The 23,698-nt window shown below is 35.9% G+C and overlaps 1 protein-coding gene across 2 annotated transcripts in view; it reads left to right on the top strand.

Annotated features, from left to right (window-relative positions):
* The first annotated feature begins 4,197 nt into the window (after window positions 1-4,197).
* Window positions 4,198-23,698, top strand: part of wkd (TBC1 domain family member whacked) — a 37,564-nt gene continuing 18,063 nt past the window's right edge. The window contains exons 1-6 of one of the 2 annotated variants that reach the window (XM_081768758.1): window positions 4,198-4,348; window positions 9,577-9,735; window positions 16,874-16,973; window positions 17,978-18,192; window positions 20,050-20,230; window positions 21,454-21,528. In XM_081768758.1, the coding sequence (XP_081624884.1) occupies window positions 9,599-9,735; window positions 16,874-16,973; window positions 17,978-18,192; window positions 20,050-20,230; window positions 21,454-21,528 (708 nt within the window). In that variant the 5' untranslated portion in view covers window positions 4,198-4,348; window positions 9,577-9,598. The other variant, XM_081768759.1, reaches the window with a different exon arrangement.

Here is a 23,698-nt window from a genome sequence, read left to right as displayed (position 1 = left end):
GTGTATGTAGGTTTATCTCGGTATAACAAACAGTACTGGGAACTCGAAATATTTTAACAACCGGTTCGCCCGAACCGGTGTGAACCGGTTGAATAGCACCAGTGGTGATAGCCAGTGGTGGATTAAGCTTCGTCAGCGCCCTAGGCACAAACTTAATGTGGGCCCTTCTCAAAAGAAAAACAGTATTTGCAGTATTTTAAGGCTATGAATGAATGAATGAATGATTGGGGGTTAATGGGGACGTCAGCAACGAGGCTATATGTCCCCGTCACGTATTTTAAGGCTAATATAAATTTAGTGAACATATTGAAATAAAAAGTAAAGGTAAAAATGAATAATCAAAGTAATATTCCTAGTACAAACAATTCATTTTATGTATATATTATACCTAAAATTATGTAATGTATTGAGAAATTAAATTCACCACTCACCATCATAAATGAAGCTGCTCCCGCCTCACTTTGGTTACTGCAAACTCGTGTATAAGTTCTTCAAAGTTGATGTGTCCATCACTCAAGATGTCTGCTTCGATGTGGAAAATAGGTAACTCGTTCAGTCTTTTATTACACATCGTTGAACGGAGATAAGTCTTCAGTCTTTTTAGAGCCGAAAACGAACGTTTAGCTGAACAGTTTGTTACAGTAGTACACAAAAATATTCTTAATGCAATCTCCACATTTGGAAACAGACTGCAACTTTTCTTTAAGTTTAAACGCTAACATTTCTGCTGGTGAGTCACAGATTCCTCTGGTTTTAAGAAGTCCAGCAAAATGCACACATTAATTTGGAAATGTTGATTTTAGATTAGTTTCATATGCAGCTTGAAGGTTGGCTGCGTGTTCAGAAATGACACAAGAAGGACTTCACAGAAACTTACTAAAAACCATGAAGTTGTCAGGCATTGTTTTATAGCTTTCCTTTCTTTTAATTAATTCATCATGTAATTTATCAAAAATAGGAAGAAACATCTCAACTTTAAATTTTTCTCTTCCTGTTGGAACAACCTCATTGTCTCTTACTTCATCGGCTTGAATGCTGCGTTTTCTAAACCTTTTATAACTACACTCGTAATCCATATAAGTTTTCTCCATGATTTTTGCTCATAAGAGTCGAACATGTCACGAAGAGAAGTTATAAAGTTCACAAATGATTCAAATAAATCATGTACTATTGAGAAATCTATGTTGACACTTCGTAATTTCACAGTGACACTCTGGAATCTCTGTAGTATATCATTCCAAAATGTGATCATGAAAGCTGTTTCCAGTCTGTTTACTTGATTCAAGAGAGATAAGGATCATCGCTTACATGAGTAAGGTTCTGAATTACACTATCCCAGTTTTCATATATACATGTACAAGTCTCCTCTCGTGCTGACCAACGTGTCTGTGATAAAAAGTTTTAGTGTTTTCGTTCCTGGATACATGAAAGAAGCAAGTAAGTTCCAGCGTTTTGTTGAGATGGAAAAAAAAATGTAAATATTTTGAAGCAGAGTGAGAAAAGAACATGCTTCCCTACAACAGCTTGCTGCACTGCTTCCGACCAAATTCAAAGAATGAGCTGCGCAGGCACATAATACGCTTTAGAATTTATTCCTTTAATTCGAGCCTGTAAACCTGTATATGCCCCCGACATATTGCTGGCATTGTCGTACAACTGACCTCTGCAATTAGTAAGGTCAGTAGAATGTCTGGTTAAAATATCTATTACAGCTTCGGCTAGATTTTCAGACTTGTGGCCTAGATTTGACAGAAACGAAAGAAACCTTTCAACAGATTTACCCTCTTCATTCACATATCTTAACACAAAAGCTAACTGATCAGTATGCGAAATATCTGGAGTTGAGTCAACTATTATGGATAAATATTTGCTTTGTTTTATGTTATTAATAATTTCTTTTCTCCTCTGTCAGCAAGGAGTTCAATAACTTCGTCACAAATTGTAGAAGACAAGTAGCCTTTATGACTTTTCACCGGATTTCCATACCATTCAATGTGTTCCGCAAGAAATGGATCAAACTCGGCAATAAGTCCTAAAGACATCGTGTATTGCCTGTTGTGCAGAGAATCGAAATTTTCTTCGTGACCAAGTAAGGGAAGCCTGCGACTTGTCAACTACTTTACGACAGAAAAAGCTCTTCTTAAGACACTGACCCAGTACGTATGTTCTGTCGGAATAAGTGATTGAAAATGGTACTCCAAGGTCCCAACAGATTTCTATCTTGTTAAGAGTGCAAACTCGCAGTTTTTGTGTTCTTCAGAATTTTCGTGTGATGCTAGAATATTTGAAATGTTTTTCCAGTCTGAAATGCCGTAAGTTGCGATCTTGGCCTTGCCTTTGAACAACCTACATGATGCACAATAAACGGCGCCAGTGCTACACTAATATACCAAATATGTAATTCCGCAAAATCGATTCGCCATTTAGAAGTTTACGAAGAATAAAAAGCACTGTTATTTAAAAATCTTGTCTTACCTGCTATGAACCTTCGCGATTTAGAAAAATCGTGTTCAGTATTCTGATTAATTCCACGTCTTAGAAGAATGTCAATTGTAGACTCATTCAGTCACCACTCGGCAGGATCGTCACTAACGAAATCTGCACTCTCACTGTCACAATCACTAACTCCTACGAACTAAGGAGAACCTAAGTGCACTTTCTTCCTCCATTAAACCCACAATATTGTCAACATTTTTCGTTTCACAGAGTACACCCGATGTAACCACTTCCACTTCAGTTACTGAACTGCTTTCGGAAATCACTTGTTCCTTTCGCCTAAAAAATGTATGAACTGTACTAAGCTTTTTCTGTAAGGTTGCTTCTTTTTCACGCTTTTCGTTTGCAAGTTTACGATAAGTCGCCCCACTTATTTTGTTCGCTTCATGCTGCAGGATAAAACAAAAATCGCAAACGCACTAGCAACCTGCTGAATGCACTAGAAAATACAGTAAGACGAAAACTACTAACATCGAACTAGATGTCCGCGTAATTATTTATTGCAAAGCACAAATACTCGTCTGCGTATAAGAGATTAATAACAGGTTCAAAAACAACCACTTTTGCGGCCCATGCGAAAGAAGCACTAACTCACTTAACAGCAGTCTCAAAAATGACCGACTGTATTTTCTTTCGCTCTCTCTCTCTTTTTTAATCTGTTTGTTAAAGACTGACATTGTACGGGCAATGCGACTATGCGATGGTCAAATTCAGTCTTCTTTGTCGCCTGGCCATTGGTTTCGAAAGGATGGTGAGAGATTGACGGCTTATTTACAAAAACAAACCAGCAAGGTTGGGTAGGCGGCTTGCATTATTGTCATTGTACGCGATATAAGTCACAGCAAGGATTAAAGAAAAAAAAGTGATTGACGCCTCAATCCGAATCTGAAGGAGGCAAAGCAGACGAAACATTTCTCGATAACACATAAATACGATACACCAAGGTTTCTTTCTGGAAGCGAATGTGTTGCAAGCCATTAATTTGAAACTTTGGTTTCAAAGGTCTAAATTGTTACTGTGCACTTAAGACTTTTTCTTTTAATATTCTGGACAAATGATTTGCCGTCTCCAAGTGTTGCCCCCTAGGTACGTGCCTAGTTGGCCTATTTGGTAATCCGCCACTGGTGATAGCGAATATCACAAACTAAAACGCGTTGTGTTTTGTGTTGCGAAATGAGGCTCGGATGGGGACCTCATAGTCAATTTCTTTCCAAATTAAAATTTATCTATGATTTTCAATATTTAATTGTAAAATATTTGGTAATAGTATACAACAGTGCCTCATGATCTGTACGCGTGGATACTTCCTACTGTAGCACTACGTATAAAAATGATTTTATTACATTTAGAAGTAGTAAGAAGCATCCACGTGCACGTGACATGCGATATGTGTTTCAAATCCTCCACATATACTCATACACTACGTACAAGGGCACATTATTATTCTTCGCATACCATAAAACACAACGAAACGCAACGCAAACCGACGTACATTTTATTTTATATTACTCAGTAATTAAATGAAAGTCGCATTTTTACCTCATTTTCAAGTTCCTATATCCTCAATGAATAATCCTTAAAAGACTGCACTTCGTGAGTCCTTGCTAAATGATGAGGCACTCTCGTATACTATATCCAAATATTTTAATAGGTGTTTTGAAATCGCTAGTACATAAATGAACTTTTCTAGCGGCATAGTACGAATATGATGTAGAAGAGAAATGTACTGAAATGAGCTTGCTATGAGAACTGTCAATTACGCTTGCGGACATAGTTGCGTCAATTTTCTAGCGATGGAAGAGCCATCTGTTGTTGCTGGTTCTTGCTGTGGGTGTCAGGAAGTTACGTGCTGGTGGGTACTTAGTGAATCTCACGGGTGTTATTTATGTTTTTGTGTTTATTTTTTGAAGTGAATTATCAGTTATCAAAGTGTACTGCCCCAAAGTAACAAGGAATAACCAGACTTATTTGTTGTATACGTAGAGATAAGTTAATTTCCGTATTTTAAATACAAAACAATATCGTAGTGTTAAAGTGTATGACGAATCTTTAAAGGTAAGAACTGGGCGTATATGGTTTAATTGATAATTGCTCTAGTGAAGAAAATGTAAATTTAAGCAAAATAATAATAAGTTGGTGAATACTATTAAGTATATAAATGATGTTTTATATGTTATCGAATAACTGACTGGCCAGAAAGTAGGTTGCTTACTTTCATTCCGGTATAGTTTTAGTACTACGGGCGGTCCTCGTAAGTTTATGGACACTACATTTTGCAAAATATGCAGAAAAAATGTAACACTTTATATAGAAAAACAGTGCAGGTTAAGTTTAAGTAGACGACATTTTGCAAATTTTAGAGATAAAATTGAACACTACGTAGAAAGGCATTTTTACAAGGAACAAATTTTGTATGCAATTGAATTTAAATAGTAAGTAATCCAGCTGTATTTAATGTTTACAAATGTAGGGTTAATAGTGTAAAATCTTACAGGTGCTGTAGAAACTCGTATCACTGTGAAAACCTATATAAAGGTACACACTAGTCTGACATGTTTTACTTATCTATCTTGCCGCATATATTCTAGGATCCGTAACAAGTTGTCCGAAGGAGGAAGGATCTAGTAGTATGAGGAACAATGTGTTTTCACTACATTCGTTTACGTGCATACGCACTGTCGCTAATGTTCGTCGTTCATACGTATGCGTTACCGCGTGGACACACCAGCTTCGTCCTGCACTGACTCTGTTTGATACAATCCATGGTTTTTAGTGGACGTCTAGAACATCTTCATGTTTTTAGCATTGTATTTTTGGCTTAAGTTTAGAGTTGCCCCTCCAGTCTGAAGGTACCCTTGGACTTTGCAACATACAAAAAACAGTGCTTAAAGTATTAAATATTGTTACATTTCACTTAACTTCAGTACTCCGTGGGCTTCACAAAAATTTAAAAAGTTTTCTTCATTATTTTTACGCATTCATTACACCTGTTCGCCATATTTTACAACTACCATGCTGCTGAAACCTTCCGCGAATGCTTCCGCATCCGGCAAATAGTACCAACTTCCACATATCTTTTCTCGTATTAAACATAACTCTCCTGCCGAACTTACATCCCTAAACATCAAATAAAAACTTCAAATTATCATTTCTTACCTCATTTCTCCTGTAAATTTTCCTGATTTTTATAACAAGCGGAGGGGTAACTCTAAACTTAACCCGTATTTTTCATAGCATTATTACTAGTAGCTCCCTTGTACTTCATTTATGCTAAGCATAATATGGTTATGCCTCCCACCGCAAATATTTTGGAGGACAGTAAGGTGAAAATTGGAGAGTTTTCAATAATCTTTCCTTCGAGTGATATACCTAAATATAGTTTGCACGAGAAAAGTATGTTTTAGGCCTATAAGGAGTAACTTTCTGTTGCCGGTTAATTTAAAAAGTAATAAAGTATTAAGTGACATCTAAACATACCTGAAGTCTTCCAGTTAGCTATCATCCATTTCTCTTGTAATATAACAAACAAAGTTGGGATAGAACTCAGTAAAGTATTGCGGAAATCATAACAAATGCGGAACAAAGTGGAATGATTTCGGCGGTAAAGTTGCGATGTTATAAGGTCCGTAGAAATTGAAGAAAATTCGAGTGCGCTGAATGCTGTAGGTGGTGTTATATGTAAAGTTGTTCAAAATCGTGACTAGGAAGAACAGTTAATAACAGAAGAGAAATACAGAATTTTGATGTACATTAAGAGTACGGATCAGTTGTATTATTATGAATTATTACTACTGTATTATTATTTTTGTTTATGTAGGCGAAGAACATGTAAGTGATCTCCGAACCTACATACCATAAGATAATGTACGTTAATTGTGTGCAATTCTAATGCAAAGCTAGGTTAGTGATCTCGTGTTTTCGCATGAGTCTTGCTTCGTGCTCATAGCACTGACAATAGCGCGCGTGTCCCTACGGACGCACCCCATGCTATCACATTGATCCTTCATCTTTGCCGTGCTCGGTACCGAATAGATGCAAGACCTGCTTCTCGGCTGATGTATCCGTGAATTTCGTACTTGTCTGTTTTGCGAGCGTACCGACCTCTGGTGTGGTCTCTCTCACTTTCATCTGTACAAAGTGAGATATTGTCATGTGGCTCACTGCGAATATTTTGCGGAAGCATAAGGAGGTAATTTGTGAAACAGATATTAACTTTTAACGAAACAATTATTTCTTGTTTTTTTTTTTTGTTTTTTTTTCCTTCAATACAAGAGTCTTAGTTTGTGCGCATACCCACCGTCAATAAGGCCGGCTATACACTATAGGATAGATCCTAGGAAATGTCTTACGATTTGTCCTTGAGTCAAAATCTCAACGTGTATGGCATCAGATCGCATATCATTTCCTGTGTTCTGAACGACCCTATGAGATTTCTCTTGTTCAGAGCAGACACTATTTCGGAAAGAAAAATTCATAAGATTTCGATTAAAGCGATGTCAGGTGAGAGAAGGTAAAAACAAAAAAATTGTATATGCACTCACTTAAATAATGTTTCGCAGAAGGGGTCCAGAAGTACGTAAAAAGTACTTAATTTACAGCAGAACGGAAGTAGCAAGTACTTTGACCTAACATAACCTAACCGAATCTAATCTAAATTAAACTAAACTACCTTAAACTAGACTAATTTTAATAGAAATAAACGAAATTTTATGATCTTTTTAAAAAATTATACTGGACCCCTGTACTAATATAATCTAACATAACCGCAACTAACGTAAACTAAACTAAGGTGAACAGATACTATCGAAGCTCTAACATTTCTTAGAAAAAATAGCTAGACCCATTCTGCTAAACATTGTCCCTTACTTTCTTTTATCGTAAATCACGTATAATGATTTTACACTAGTAGCTCTACACTTGTAAACATAACATAGTGGTGTAATACTTTGCCTTTAATTCTGTTGCTTGCAGGTGTTTTTTTTTTTTTTTTTTTTTTTTATTATTATTTATTTTAATTCATAAATATGTCTTTTCATGCATAGTATTGAATTTTGTCAGTAAATATTCTAAAATGTGGTGCGCCAAAAGTACATCAGCACCCTTCTGAATTTTTTTTTTTTTTTTGAGTTATCCAATTTAATTAATAATCTAGCGCCTGGTATCAGTATAATGTACTTAGCATAGGAATTCATAAATTTTTTACTTTTATGAAATAGAACTATTTCATAATATTGGAAAACGCCATTCGGTCAGACAAAAGTAGTGCAAGATGCGATCTTGTCAATTGCATTTTGAATTCTATTCTAACCGGAACGAATCCCCGAGTTACCGCTAATGTATGCGGCTCACGCCAAAAACTACTGATTCTTCAAAGTATTGCATCCAACGAATGCAATTCTAACTGAATTATAATTGGAAACTTTTGAATAAGATGTGTGTATAACTAATTTTCTTTCAGTTCACCCAATTATTTAAATACGAAACTTAAATTACAACACTTGTAACAATTAGAAACCCTAATAAATAATCTTTCGCTTGCTGGTAGATCTTAACTGTCATTGCATCGACAGTAGTGACGCTATGCGACGCAAGTACTTTTGAACGAGTTTGCTGCTGTTCCGATACCAGTCTGTGTACGCTTGAAAAGACGTATAACGAGATGTATAAGTAAGCTAATTTATTATGTATACAAACATCAAATGATCTGTTTTTTAAGTATGTTTATCAAAGTATAGAGTCAAGTGGACTAAATTTAGAATCCGTTATGTACATGCAAAGAAAGTGTAAGTGCACAGAGACAATATAGAGCTTAATCTTGAAATTTTATTAATATAGTGATATTGTAAATGATTCAGAAAATAGCATAGGGCATGATTTACATCTGCAAAAATGTAATCTGAGAGTACTTTATTGCATAAATGAAAATGTAACGATGTAAAATATAATTTGTCATTTTTTTTTATTGAATGAACCTGTTTTTCTTCAAATGCAATGCTTTTCACTAGTATATTTGTAGGAGCAAACATTTGATTGTTTTTCACTTATATGTGTGTTCTTCGATTGCCTTTCTCACAGCGTATTTGACCACACTTTTCGCGTATCTTCAAAATTTTTTGTCAGAATTTTTTCACTTGTGTGAGAAAGAGGTGGAAGGGTTCATTGCCATCCTATCCACGAATTACCCTCTGGTTTTAACCGTATGTAACACCTGATTTCGGGGCATCGGTACCTCAGTGGTATGCGTTCAACTCTGGTGCGTGAAAGGTCCCTGGTTTAATCCCAATCTCGCCATGTGAATTTTGTTGTGGACAAATACCGTGTGTGTGGGGTTTCTCTAGGTTCTCCCGTTCCGTCCCACATCTTTCATAGTACCATTATCATCCGTCGCTCTGAGCCTCGGTGCATATTCGTAGGTCATTAAATTTATATTCATATAATAAGATTTATTGGCTCCTTGAGTGTTCTGTTTTTGCTTTTTTGTTTGGTCTTTTCGTTTGTTTGTTTATATACTTAATAGCATTTTAATACTTCTGTTACGCTTTCAACTTTTTCAGTTTGCATTGGGTAGGCCTATCTATGAAACGATAGTGCTGTGTAATCCTAAATGGGAGAATACTTACAGTTCAAATAATTTATGAAAACATGTTCAGTATTGCCTTAAATTTGAATCTAATGATTGGGTTTTACATTGTCTGAATATATGCATTTTTTTTTTTTTGGTTTATCCTTTGTAAACCGTGTTTTTCATTATATTGGAAATATGTTGGGATTCTTAAAAATTTATGGAATTCCGATAGTATTCGCAGAAGAGTATAATACAGTCATTTCCACCTGGCCCTCATATGACTTAGAATCACACTTTATGATAGAAGGGCCAAAGATAAAAGGTGAAGTAAATGAGGAAGAATGAGCAAGGGATAAAACTAACGTTAGCAGTGTGTGAGCAGTCATGGATCCACGAGTAAACGTACCTCCAAAACCATCGAATATGCTGTCAACGCTAATATTTAATGGTACTATGCGTTTTTTTTTTTTTTTTTTTTTTTTGTTATCATAAGTTATTGCATTTTTCGTTTTCAGGAAGTAATGCATTGTGGAGGCGATGGCTTCCTGTCGAGATGAGGACGTGGAGTTGGACGATGAATCAGACACAAGCAGCGTTCTCCACAATGGCTCCGTCATTTCTACAGTTCCCGATAGATACGGATTCCTCGGAGGAGCTCAGTATACGCCGGAAGAGTAAGTTTTTCATTTCCCTTTGGATATTAACATATGAAAGCTATTATTTTGTGAAAAAGTTAGATATGAAGTTAGTACATTGAAGCAAAACACTATACACACACGAACACAAAAGCTTATCAACTTAATACAGACATGTTACATGTTTGGGTTCGACAACGGTCAGGTGGCGACCGCAGTTCTGAGCTGTTAGTGGTCGTGTGTTAGGGTGAAATCTGTACTACGCGCGGGAGAGTAGAACGGCAATATACAGCGAGCTGAGCAGACGGCAATAGCGTGAAAGGGGCGCCATTTTTGGTTTTCAAAGACGGTAAATTGTTGGCAGTTGATTATCTGTTGCGAAAATGGGAAGTGTGTTGCGAGGGACAGTGTCCAAGGCGATGACGATCTACAAAATTCGCGGCAAAACCACATCTTCAAAGAGGAACAATGGTCAAAAGAAAACAATCAGTAAAGCTCTCACTGAGCATTAAACCGGATTGTCACTCTAAACCGTCATGCGACTGCTGTCCAAGTAAAACCTTCCACAGCCTCTGTCGACAATCACGGTCAGCCGCGTGTTACATGACATGGATATAGGGTATCGGATTTCACGGGCTAAACCACTGATAAGAGACCACACTTGAGCGCTACGCCAATGGCGCTGCCAAGAAGCAATATGTGCCGCAGATGACTGAGAACATATGATATGATCAGATGAGTAATCATTCATCTGGTTTTAAACCACTTCCTGTGTTTGTGTGGCAGACGCCCAAAGGAGCGTAAGATCCACAATGTCTTCGCCCAACAGTGAAACATGGCGTCACCTTTTATGATGTTGTTGGCTGCAATGTCATGGTTTTCAGTGGATCCTGTGCTGACGTTTACCGGTCGCGTCAGTGGCCGTGTTACAGTTGTGTCCGGGCAATGATGTTGTATTCCAGGATGATAATGCACTCACTCACAGAATTAGATTTATATTGGTGTGGTTTGAGAAACATTGGGATGAAGTTGAATACCTCCCCTGGCTCGCCCAGTCTCTGGACCAGAATATATTGGAACATCTGTGGTCTGTTTTGGAGAAATGATTCCAACGCTGATTTACGCCTCCAACCTCTTTTATGGAACTGAATAGTGTAATATTCCACTTGGTACCATTCAAGACCTTTATGACTTAATTTGACATCGCAGTAAGTTGCACTTTTATTAAATTGATAAGTCTTTGTATATATACAGCCGGTTGTTTCAGATGAAACGTGCAGTGCTTATAAATCAGAAGTTATAAAGATAAATGCGTGAAACAGAAAGTAGACCCTTGGGATGTAGGCCCTTATTTATATCTGGGTCTATTTCTGATCTAAAAGCACTGAATTTTTATCTGAAACACTCGATACATAGAAGCTCAGAAAATCTTTAAATCTGGCTAAGAATTTGGTTAAACCGAAAATAATTAAAAATATCTTCGACAAATATAGTGAGGAAAAGATTTAAATTATGGAAACATTTTAATAAGTTTATTCTATTTTAATATTGTAACTGTATTTTCCCGGTTTTGCTGCCCTAAAAATAAACAATGAATGGTTATTTTGTTCCAGTTTTCCCATTCCTTATAAACCGTATGTCAATAGAATAGTTTGATACTCGGATCCTTTTTTCCCTTCATTCCTATCTGTAGTGTATGTCTTTGTCAAAAGACATAATTCCCAAGGCTTAAAGTAGGCACCTGAGTGACAAGTTTGATTTCTGGTGAAAGCCAAATTTTCCTAGATTTCAGTTCAGATGGAGACTTGGTTTCGTCACAACAATTGATGTGCGATTGTGAAAAGCTGGCTCTGAAGTTAGACAGACCATGTGTTGCTTTGGAGGCACTGTTGCGCAAGAGACAGCATCTCTGCCCTACCGACAAACGGCGAACATTTAACGAATACTCTCTTCTCTATATTAATATATATATAAGAGAAAGTGTGTAATCAGATTTTCGCATAGAAAAGTCACCTAAATCCACCAATTTTGTACTCTAATCGCATATGGAGCCATTTTATTTAATTTTCAACTCGATGGACGATTGATGGAGAGAGGCAAAATTTATAGTACGTATATGTACAGTGAACCATAGTGCTTGTGAGGTAAGGCAACCCAAACTTTTTGCAATGTTTCGGGTTCATATATTTCAAATCTAAATTCTTTTGCATTAAACTTATTCTTCCCGTGCGAAGAACGGACACTTCTGGTAGTACCTCTCTACAGGATGATTCGTAACATAAGATTTTTAAATGAAAAAGTAAACATACACTACTAGCAACAGCGCAGTTAATGATATTGGTTGCCTAGGAACAGCGTGAAGGAATGCTGCAGTGATTAATGGAAAGCCATTTCTTCGTTTTGTTTATAGAGCAACGTTAGCTTTCCTTAACGGCAAAACATTGTTATAAAATAAATAAAAAACAAACTTAGACGATCGAACGTTTGCTTGTAGCTTAAAAACACGAATGAAGAAGATGACGTTTATCTATTATAGATAAATAAAAAAGGAGAATGTTAAAAGGAAACGCTCAACAACCAAAATAGTGTAATAAGCTTTCATTAAGAGATAAGTTGTCAGAAGGCTATCGATATCGAAGTATTAAGAAAACTGTTCCTTATATATCGAGGTCTAGGACCTTGACATGAATCTATGACGTAATTACATGATAACAATTCACTACAGTGTGGAAACTTCTTAAAATCAAATGTTTTTTAAGACTTCGTAAGAGGTATTTATAATTTATGCATTAATAATCTGTTTTGTTCTTATGCAATACTACCAGTCTACAACTTACAAAATAAACCATGACTCACACTCAATAAGGAAAATCAAATTTCGAACGGATAAGATGATTTACCAACATTACGAGGTTCCGGATAAGGACTTAGATTTCCCCTGTGGGTGGCGTACAGTATAACCCAGTTATGGTGCGCACAGCACTTCCTCTTAGGGTATTAATTTGATTTCTACAATACGATATAAGGTGCTACACCAGACATAAATATTATTGTTATTTGTTTATTTAAAATATTTATTTTTTCGAATTTAATATCAGAGAAGGAGTAGCGCATCGTTGATTGAAATTTTCCTCGGTTTTTGAATGTTCTTAAAGTTCATTCTAGATGAGCTGATAATCAGTCAAAACAAACTCGCTTTCTCCCACCTTGTTGCTAATCTTAACAGTGAAGGAGACTTTTTTTTTTTTTTTTTTTTTTAAGATACAATATCGTGTAAAATCTAGAGTTTTATCCCAGTTCACGAGCACATGAAGTTGAGATGGCATTGCTTATCCTTTTAGACACTATCAAGCCCTGCTAGAACAATTATACTATTTAAAAGTTTTGTCTTTGAAAAATATATTATTATTTATGTACTAGATGCTTGACTCAATAGTATGTTTAAAATTGAATTTCTAGAAATAATAGCCATTTATTATAAAGTTGATTTTTTACGATTCTTTTATTTAAGAGCCAGAAGAGGTGAGGCATAACATTCTGTTGAAATTTTTCTTTTCTGTTCATTATAAGAACAAGGGGCACGGTAACATGGTGGTAGAGCTCTTATTTTTGGTGAGCGAGGTTTCTGGTTCGATCCCCGTGTAAGTAAGTTTGTGGTGGACAACATCTTGTCCTTGGGTTGTCTCAGGGTACCCCGTTTTTTCCACATTCTCATTCCATTAAATATTCCATCTTCATTCACATGCCTTATTCATTTGTCTTCCTTAACCTAAGGGCCTTAATCACGGGACGTCAAACTGAAAGATTTCAGTGTAAGGACATCTGTTTATAAGAGAATCGGACGAGACACATGTTGTTTCTCTTCATCATTTTAAGTTCTGCCGTTATCATTATAGCGCTCTGATATTCCCATACATCTTGTAGTATGTGCTCTTCTATTGCATATTTACATGGAATTATTGTATAAATATAGTACCCATTCACTTCCCAACCCTAATATCGCTTACAATTCCAGCATTATTTCAGTGGCCTCATGTAGTATGGTCTCTAACACTCTGACCTTTGCTGCGAGTGGTCCTGGGTTCAATTCCCGGTAAGAACCTCGGTCGAGAAAGTGTAGAAGTTTGTTCAGGTTAGCCATCCTGAGTGAGGTTTCCCTGAGATTTCATCATTCATACCAGGCATATGCCGGCATTGTACCTAACATAATGGTCCCAGGACGCTTCTTCTTCCCCATTCCTTTCTTTTCACCAATTTTCCAGGTAGTATGATCGCCGCGAGACGTCATCCTTCGTACGTGATGGGCTAACATAGCCAGAGATGTTGAAAGCCCAGAAATCTAATTCCTAATCCAGATCATTTCACAACCCTGATGACTAAGAAATCGACAACTGTTCATTTAAATTTATCTATGCAGTAAAACTCCTCTAAGTTGGGCGTTTGCGGTTCCCAGCAAGTATGTTCAAGGTCTCGAAGGGTGAGAATTTTCAATGGTAGAAAATCATGTACTTAACACTGTCGTATTTTGTATTCACACACACACACACACACGTATATATATTGATACAGTGTTTTAAAATAGTGTTAGTGTTTTATTCTATACTGTACATCTAAATAGCGTATACTGTAAATATATTTACATGTATTGCGGTGCATAGGAACAGGATCTCATGGAAGCATCACAAGAAAATAACGGTCTCTTCTTCACTGTTCATTTTTCTGAGGGAGTAATTTAACGTCCCACGTTTATATGCCGAGGCTAGGGGAGACGACGATAATGATGATAATGGAATGAAGAGAGGAAACCTAAGAATCCCGAGAAGACCCACTTGGCCCGAGCTGGGATCGAACAGAAACGCTTCGCATTCTTTACCATGCAGTAATAGAGAAGTAGCAATTCAATTTACGCTCGATATTCACACACACACATATAGACTCAAACCAAATGCTAAGAACTGATAGAAATTACACTATACCCACTTGAAATTAGTTTGCGGGGCCGCGGTGGCTCAATGGTAGAGCATTCAGCTCTAGTGCATGGGGTCCCTGATTCGATCCCACCACAATGCGAAGTGGGTATTGTGGTGAACAAACACCATGTGCGTGAGTTTTCCCGAGGTTCTCCCGTTCCTTCCACTTTATTCATTCCACCATTGCATTCATTTCTCATAGTCACTGTCTGCTTTAACCAAGCCGTCATAATCGTGGAACGTAAAACTGAAAGATTTCATTTTTCATTTTTGAAATTAGTTTGCCTTCTGTAGGAACTTCCAGAAAATCAACGACACTAATTAAAAATCAGTAAAGACAGTTTGCTGTTTTCGACTTGTTCTGCGTTCTCACTTTCAACTGCTTTTCTAATATCGAACTAAGTTTCAACTAGTTCCGGTACACGATTAGAGAAAACATATTGTTCAGATTCTTCTAAACATTCCACAGCTTTTTCATGGGTGACTAGTTTTTGTGTAACGACTTCAGGATTGTTCTCTTCAGGTTCTTCTTCGTCTTAAGAGAAATATTCATTTGAAGTTGACAGCATCTTTTTTACTAAATCGTTTGCTGTATTAGTTCATGTTTCTGCAGCGATTATAATTTTTTCACATCGCTTTTACTTTTTCCACTGCTTTCCATCTCGACAAGGAAAAAAAGGGGGAAAGAAAGCTGTCCACACTTTTTAGATATGGGCGTCCAGTGTCCAAGATAACGAGGTTCAGGCATTTAAATAAATAAATAAATAAGGAGTTTCTCCGGTTTCGAGGAAAGAATCCAAATAGAAGGATGTCCAAATTGAAAGGCAATACTCTATTATACTGAAAGATCGCTCGTATCTCACTAATACAGATAAATGTAATAAAGTGTTTTAAAAGACACAGAGCTATTATGAAAGCTATAATTAATTCTTTAGATATATATATGTACACTCTTATTTTTAAAAAATGGCCGCCAACCTTTCTTTGAAAAGCGCTGCACTCTTACCGGTAAAATTAAAAGAAAGAAATGTGAATTTGCTTCGAGCAATTGAAATCATTATTTAGAACTTAAGTATTAGAATTTACTAAGTGCGGTTGCTATAATGTGCCTTCTAAAGGAAAATGGATGGCCAGCATTTTTTGAACAAACATTCTATACCTCCGGAGCTTCCTCGTGGCTAAGCGGTTAGCGTTCGCTCCTTCGGCGTGGAAGACTCGAGTTCGATTCACGACGGAAGCTCATGTGTTTCGGATCCCACGGTAAGCTTGAGGTCCACGTCTCATGTAGCCTCGCTGCTGAAAGCGGTACTTAAAATAAAATAAAATCCATACATCTGCAAGCGGAGATTGGTGGTGGATAGAGGAACGCCGAAATTAACTTTTGTCAGATTACGTACGTGAGCGTGGTGGAGAGAAAATTAAAAAAAAAAAAAAAAAATCTCCGGGTTTATCTGGAATGAACCATAGTTACATCAATATCCTATATATTGTAAATTCTGGCCCTAAAAGTTCTTACTTTATCAGAACGAAAGAAGTTGACACTTATATAATGTATTAGTCATATTTAACAACAATTCGAAACTTTCCTCTCCCCTAAAAAGTTTTGACAACTTTCTCTTATGAAAAATATTTAGGAACTATTCATCAACAATGATTGAACAAGAATAAGTTTTTTTTTATTATTATTTTTACTATTTACAGCTTCCTCGTTAAAAATTTTAATATTCTATATTCTCTAGTATTAAACGTGACGTTCGCTGTTTTCATTTTATAAGAAGGCACTTCACTAAAAGATTAAATTGTGTATAGAAGGCACTTTTTTCTTCTAGCGTTTGGGGCGTTTATTGATCTTAACAAACTAGCTTCTCTCATTCTATACTTGATAGTTGTAGCAAGTCCTAATTAGGAAATAAAACATCTGATTTCGGGGTACAGAGAGATTTGTTTCTTGCTAACAGCGTAATAGCTTTAAATTTTAATTGTGTACACGAGGAAAATGTGATTTTTTAAACTTTTTAAATGTATTTTTTTTTTCTTGCATGTTTTTAATACTAAAGCGAAGACGTTTAATCTGAGAGCTGTCCATACTTCGTAGAATTTAGCGTTAAAGTTGTATAAGTTTCGGATATGATTGAAATCAGTCCCAGCTTTTGGACATTTCTTTTTGCCAATATTGGTTGTATCCTAAAAATGGTTTTTATTTTCAGGAAACAGATCATTCCTGCCAGTGTTATTCTGCGGCGAGAGCAGAAATGGCTGCATATGTTGGCAAACTGGGAAAAATTCATGACAAAAAAGTACAAAAAGGTAAGCTTTTAATCCTAAACGTTTGTAATTTTAATATTACAAGGAAGTAAAAGAAGGAAACAAGGAAGTAATTAGTGATCGATTGTATGGAGTTTTTTTTTTTTTTCAAACATAAAATTGTTCTGACCGCGTGTGAACTAGAAGGTGAGTACAATTTTATTTTGAAACATATAAACATTGTTTGAGTAAAGAAACTACAGTTAAACTTTAATACTGTCCAGTTAAATAAGAAAACTAATACTAAGATGAATTTCGTTCGTGTAGGTTGATGAATAACGGGAAGCATAAATACTAACACCATCGTATGGCATTATAACAAAACTATTTTACTCTAACATGTTCATCTAACAAGTTTATGTATATATATTTTTAACAACTTGTAATGGATATTTCACGTATAAAGGGTAAGGAGAAAAAAGAAAAAGAAGGAACGTCACAAAACTGGATTTTCGAGAAAACGGCGTTTCAATATTGAAAACCACGTAAAAAGAATAGGGTTAGTTAAATCTTTCGCTCCTTTTTACATGAAAATTTCTACATCTACGCATGCGTGGCATATACAGTCAAATAGTACCAAGAGTCACCAACAGATAGGACAAAGTATCCGATAAAGCACATACATGGACATTCCCTGTTTTTTCCCCTTACCCTTCATATGATTTTTAATTTTGTAATTAAGAAAAAAAAAACAACAACTTTGAACTAAGTTTTCGTCTGACTGTTCCCCCCCCCCCTTTCCTCCTGAAAGAACCACATAACAACTCAAAATATAAAGTTGATTTTTTGTACGACAGGATAAGCAGCGGAAGTATAGTGAATTACTAACTGGAAGATTATCAGGTTGTTATTACTGTACTTTACAAACGTCGTCCGTATGAGTGATTAGGTACATTTTATTATACTAAAAATGACAATCTTCCTTCGACAAGAAGTGTCTCATAAGATGGTAACTATTTTATAAGCTAATATTATTTGTATTTTACTCTTTGCTAATGATATTTCAGGTGCGTGAGCGATGTCGGAAGGGTATACCTCCGTCGGTCCGTCCGCGTGCATGGCAATATTTGTGTGGTGGAAAACTGCTTCTGGAGCAACACAAGCATTTCTACCTTCAACTTGTCTCGGAGGAAGGCGACCCACGGTATGTTGAGGACATCAAAAAGGACCTCCATAGGCAGTTCCCGTTCCACGAGATGTTTATAGCACAGGGAGGACACGGGTAAGTAGTCTTAATTTATTAAAAATTTTAGTTTCACATGACCTTTATTAATTTATTTATTAAGTTTTCATCATATGTCCTTGAATATGGGGTTTCCAAAGAAATCATCCATGGACCATGTGTATCATTAGTTACTTGTCGAAATTTTAAATTTCAGTAAAATGATACGCTGTCTTGTGTGTTTAAGAATACTAACTGCGATGGTTTGAGGTTATGTACTTATTGAATGTTTGATTAATGTTTATATATATTTTAATTTGTACGTTATACAGGTAGTCGTGATGATGTGATACAAACTCGACAGCACCGGAAATCGGACCCAAGCTGGTATAAGCGCTGTTGTAGTATAAACTAAAATGTGGAATTTTGTTGTCTTTGAATATGATAAAAGGCTGATAATTCAGTCATTTGGGGTGTATGTGTTATATTTACACGATAGCAAATGAAAGGGTACACTAGCCACGGTAATACATGTGGCTCATGTGGTCAGCAAATTTTTTCATAGAAAATGTAAAAACAATGTTACGGCATATGAGGCTGTGTTTAAATTAATTAGGAAAAATACAATGACCTAGTGATTCAGACGACACTGTGTAGATCTATACAAATTATGAAGAAAACAGTAGGTAAAAGAGTTACTTATCATTTTACTGTCCATCAGCCGTATCCACTATGCCGGGGTGCAAGTCCTGAAGCAGTACACATTTTAGTACCAAGAATCGTCTACAAGCTGTTGTTTTGTTATTGGTACCCGAGTCTTTGTGGAATTTCGCTTTATCTGTTTTGACGTCTTCATTGTTGGTGCACAACCCCCCTGTGGAACTTCGTGTTTTGTTTGTAGACGATAAACTGGAAAAAGAGAACTACTGTACGCCACTTATAAAACTCTCAAGCCTCGCTGCTGCCAGCTGTCAGAAAGCCCAAGAGAATATCAGAGAGTATAGAGGATTTTATATCATACTAATACCTCTGAAGTTACGAGTTCAGTGATATACAAAGAGTAAAAAGATGCCCGACTGCACCGAAAATCGGGCCCGAGTCGCCGACTTTCCTTGTCGATGGGTTAGCCACTACAGTACGCAGTCTGCTTCCTGAGCGGTCATACATTCGATGGCCAGCTGCTGAGACCACATGGACTGTGCCACAACTCCTATTGTGCTTCGATAACCCAGTGCCTACATTATAAAAACACATCTGATGGTTGAATTATAAATGATAATTGGAGGAAATAACCGATTTTATATCACACCAATTCCTCTTTAGATGTGAAATCAGTGATACATGAAGAGTGAAAGAATCGGCATGCTGGAGACACGGATTCGGTTACGATTTTTCGAAACCGGTTATATGTATTAATTTGAGAAATATGAATAACTCGATATCAGTACTTTTTTTAAAATTTTATTTTATTTGTTGGAAATTCAATCCAGTATAACATGGATTTAAATATAGAAAGCTGTTAACCAATTGGAGCTTATCATTTACTTTTTAAAGGAACATCAACATGTGGTGTTTCTTACAATAGGTGTTTCTTGTTTTCATACTTTAAGATTGTATGTAAGAGTAAGGGTATAATCTCACTATTAAAGTGGAATCGGAATAAATGTGAGCTCCTTGCAAGGTTTGAACATGAGATCACACCCACTTAATATGATCTCTAGTCATTACACTGCGAATGAGTAGCATTCTAAACACTATGTTCTACTGAGCGCATTGTAGCAGGTCGTGCGCCTGATTTTTAAAGAAAAAGAATAGATTTTGAAATTGTATTCCACAGTATTTATTTGTTATATATTTTTGAAATATTATTGCATGGTGTACATCAGTTACATTGTCAGTATATCTTTTGTGTTTCAGCCAGAAGGATCTGTTTCACGTGCTGAAGGCGTATTCCATTTTAAATTCGACGGTGGGTTACTGCCAAGCACAGGCTCCTCTCGCTGCTTTCTTGCTCATGCATATGCCAGCGGAACAGGCGTTTTGGTGCCTTGTCTCAGTCTGTGATAAGTATTTGGCCGGATACTACAGCCAAGGAATGGTAAGCTTCATTATTATTTTATTCTATTGAAATATTTCTTTTTAGTGCTGGATCGATCGATTTTTTTGTATTCCTGATTCGAAAAATTGTATATTTGCTATAGCATATAAGACTGGATTATACAGTAAGATTAGTTATATTTCATACATGCATGTGTTTATTATCTATAGAGATTAGTTTTCTTACCAGTATAAACAATATATTTAAAGATTCCACCGTCCTTCATATAAAAACAGAGCTTCCAGCAGGCAAAAAATAAATTTGCTAAGCTCCTTATTTCATTGCACATAATCTAATGTTTAACGTATTTCTTTTGATGTGTTTATATGAATTTTCCTCATCTCATTTTCGTATTCTATACCATTTCGTAAGATTTAATAGATTCTGCTAATGGTTTCTAACCTTCTTTGACTAACCACGGTTTACTGAGCGTTTACGATGCCGTTACACGTGTGTAGCTTTTTATTAATATTAATATAAATTACATTGGTGTAAGAGCTATAAATTTTTATAAAGTAGTGACTCCTTATAGTATTGCGCAGTATTGCTGCTGCTGGAGGCGTTGACTGAGACAGCCTGTCTCAAAATTGATTTTAAATAAATTATAAAATGTTTCATGTTTTTAAAATTATAAAATTTCGCGACACCAGTTGAGAAACTTAGCTATGTATCTCGTGGACTTGGGATGGAGTGTGATTATGTTTTCCTTTGGATTTGTCGTTTATGCGTATAATAAATAAATAAAATAAAAATAAAAAAGTGTTGATTTGAAATGTGTTGATTTAGACAATTTGTGGCACGTGTCTATTGGCTTAAGCAATAGAAGATCAAGCAGATGTAGACAATGTTCTTTTATCGGCTAAAAAATTTGTAGCATTACTGACTTGAAAACAGCCGTTCAGGTTGTTACTTCTACTAACACTTCAAAACTTTGAGACCTAATTGCAGGCCCTGAACTGAATGAAGATCCCTGTTGCCGAAGACAGTACATTGCCTACAGATCTACTTCTATTTGGCGGGAAACTACACTTTGTTAAAGAAAACCATCTCTTGTACTAAGATTGCACTAACATCTTTTATGCGACATTAACTAAATAGCGGCCTTAGTCGCTGATCACATGTTAAGATTGTAGTTTATGAGAAGACCGGATGTTATCGTGATCATTTTATTTTGTTAGTGCGTTATGTTTCCTTCTGTAATAAATATACAATTTTATTTTCAGGAAACGTTACAAGTAGATGGAGAAATCTTATTCGGACTTCTGAAAAAGGTTGCTCCAAATGTTCATAAGCATCTGGTTAGTAATTTACATATTGAATATTAGTTTAAAGTTAATAACTGTCTGAAAGGAAGAAAAGAAAATGAATCTTTTACATTGAATATATTTCATATAAAAATTCTACTCAAGGAAAGGAAATAATTTTATAAATTGTGTATATTAAGAATTTACCGTAAAGTTAGTAGATTTTTGAATCTATTAGTGAGATACTGAAGTAATTTCAAAGATAATATAGTAAATTAAAAGTATGTGTATTGGATATTTCTGTATATCTGTTGTTGGATATAACAATTCATTTCATATAGAAGCAGTATACTCAGCATAAACTTCCTTTTTAGTAAATTTTCAGCCTTATTTTTGATCCTTAGCTACATTCTTTAACAAGGTTATTTCATAGGAAAGGTGAGGCAGTATTAGTTTGGAGAACAAACCCAGAAGAAATTAGGAAAAAGAAGCCATATGAGACGAAATTATTGAAATAAAGGTTTTAAATTCGGAATGTACGTAACAGTACTGTAGTATAATAGTGAAAGATCACCATCTCATTATTGGGAAAAGAAAATCAAAGAAATAATAAAGAAATTGTGAAGCATTGTTATTAAAAACCCTTTAGTAACGTAACACGGAGAAAGTGTACTGTTGTGAATTTTTTTGAATAGTACGAGATACACACCAAAAGTACGTGCCGTTTTAATTTCCAAGTGCAAGGAAATAAAGGGAACTAACCGTTGTCTGTTTCTCAACAAACTTGCTCTTTATTGATACACAGTTACCATCGCTCCGTCCATTTGTAGCTTGTGGTATAGTCATCTTTCGGGGTATGTTTCAAATACTGAAAAATAGCATTTCCAGGGATGATCTGGGAAAATAGCTTTAACGAAGAAAATCCTTGAGATTGGAGAACTACCAGAAGTCATTCAGGGCTAAATCTAGTAAGTAGGGTGGGTGTGTCAGAAGTTCAATACCATGGTTAGCCAAGAATGAAGTCACAACATGGTATGGTGGTGTCCATGTTGAGGATGAAATTGCCATTCGCGGTCGTTTATCAGTTTTGGGAAAACTTCTGTATTCAAAATGCACGAATAAGTGTAAAGTAATTGTATGATCTTTCGGAACAAGGATGGGACAATATCACTCCCTACAAATCTCAGAAAATAGCGTGCAGCACTGTCTTATTGAATGCGACTGAATGGAATTTTTTTTTTTTTTTTTTTGCGAGTGGTGAATCTGTATTTCCACTGCATTGGTTGCGTTTTTGTTTCTGGATTGAATAATAGAATCTGCGATTCATCAATTGTCAGAACACTTGATCAGATACTTAACTCTTTTTGATCGCCATTAAGCATTCGTGGAACCCATCGAGAAGAAACTTTCCTCAGGCCCAGTTCGTTCTTAATGATTCCTTCTGCGTTTCCCAGTTTCTTGTTATTTTTTATTTTCTTTACCAACTTTAATTTCTTCACATCTAAATAGGGGGCACGCTTCATTAAATTTTTCTAGTTCATGCCGGAACACTTTTCTCTGTATGATATTTGTGAACAAATACTCTGTACGTGTATTTTCTATGAATACTTCTTTTGTTTTGTTTATAATTCAAAACGTCTTTCATCATCGCTGATTGCTTTTAGCGGTGCGTCCTTTTTATAAAATGTCCTGAAATAAATATTAGGATTGAGCTCCTTCGTGGCTGTGTTGTTAGCATTCGCACATTCGGTGTGGGTGACCCAGTGAGAGATCATGTGGTTCGGATCCCACGTGAAGCTGTAAGTATACGTCTCATAAAGCGATGATGGTGAAAGGGGCGCTAAATTTCAATCCAACGAACAAGCAAATTTGAAGATGTTTTCGATGGTCTTTATATATGTCCATTCAAAAAGTCCATAGGATGACACAGAGATGGCGTTACTAGACATTTTTCCATATGATTTTTATTTAGTACTAACCTTCAAACGATACGTGTATACATTTGACAGCAATCTGACTATTGATTCGTGAGTTACAGCTTTTTGTGTGAAGCAACTTGTGTTAGTGCAAAAACAATGGAAAAGTGAATTTCATGTTTTAATAAAGCATTGCTTTTTGATGAAAAAAACTACAGTGGAAACCAAACAATAGCTTGATAAACATTATCCGAACTCTGCTCCATCGAGACAAATGGTAGAGGAGTGGATTGCTGAATTTAAACGTG

Source organism: Thermobia domestica, chromosome 8, assembly GCF_964235325.1.
Source record: "Thermobia domestica chromosome 8, izTheDome1.hap1.1, whole genome shotgun sequence".
Lineage (NCBI taxonomy): Eukaryota > Metazoa > Arthropoda > Insecta > Zygentoma > Lepismatidae > Thermobia > Thermobia domestica.
Note: the sequence above shows the minus strand (reverse complement) of the source record. Positions and strands in the feature narration are given on the sequence as shown.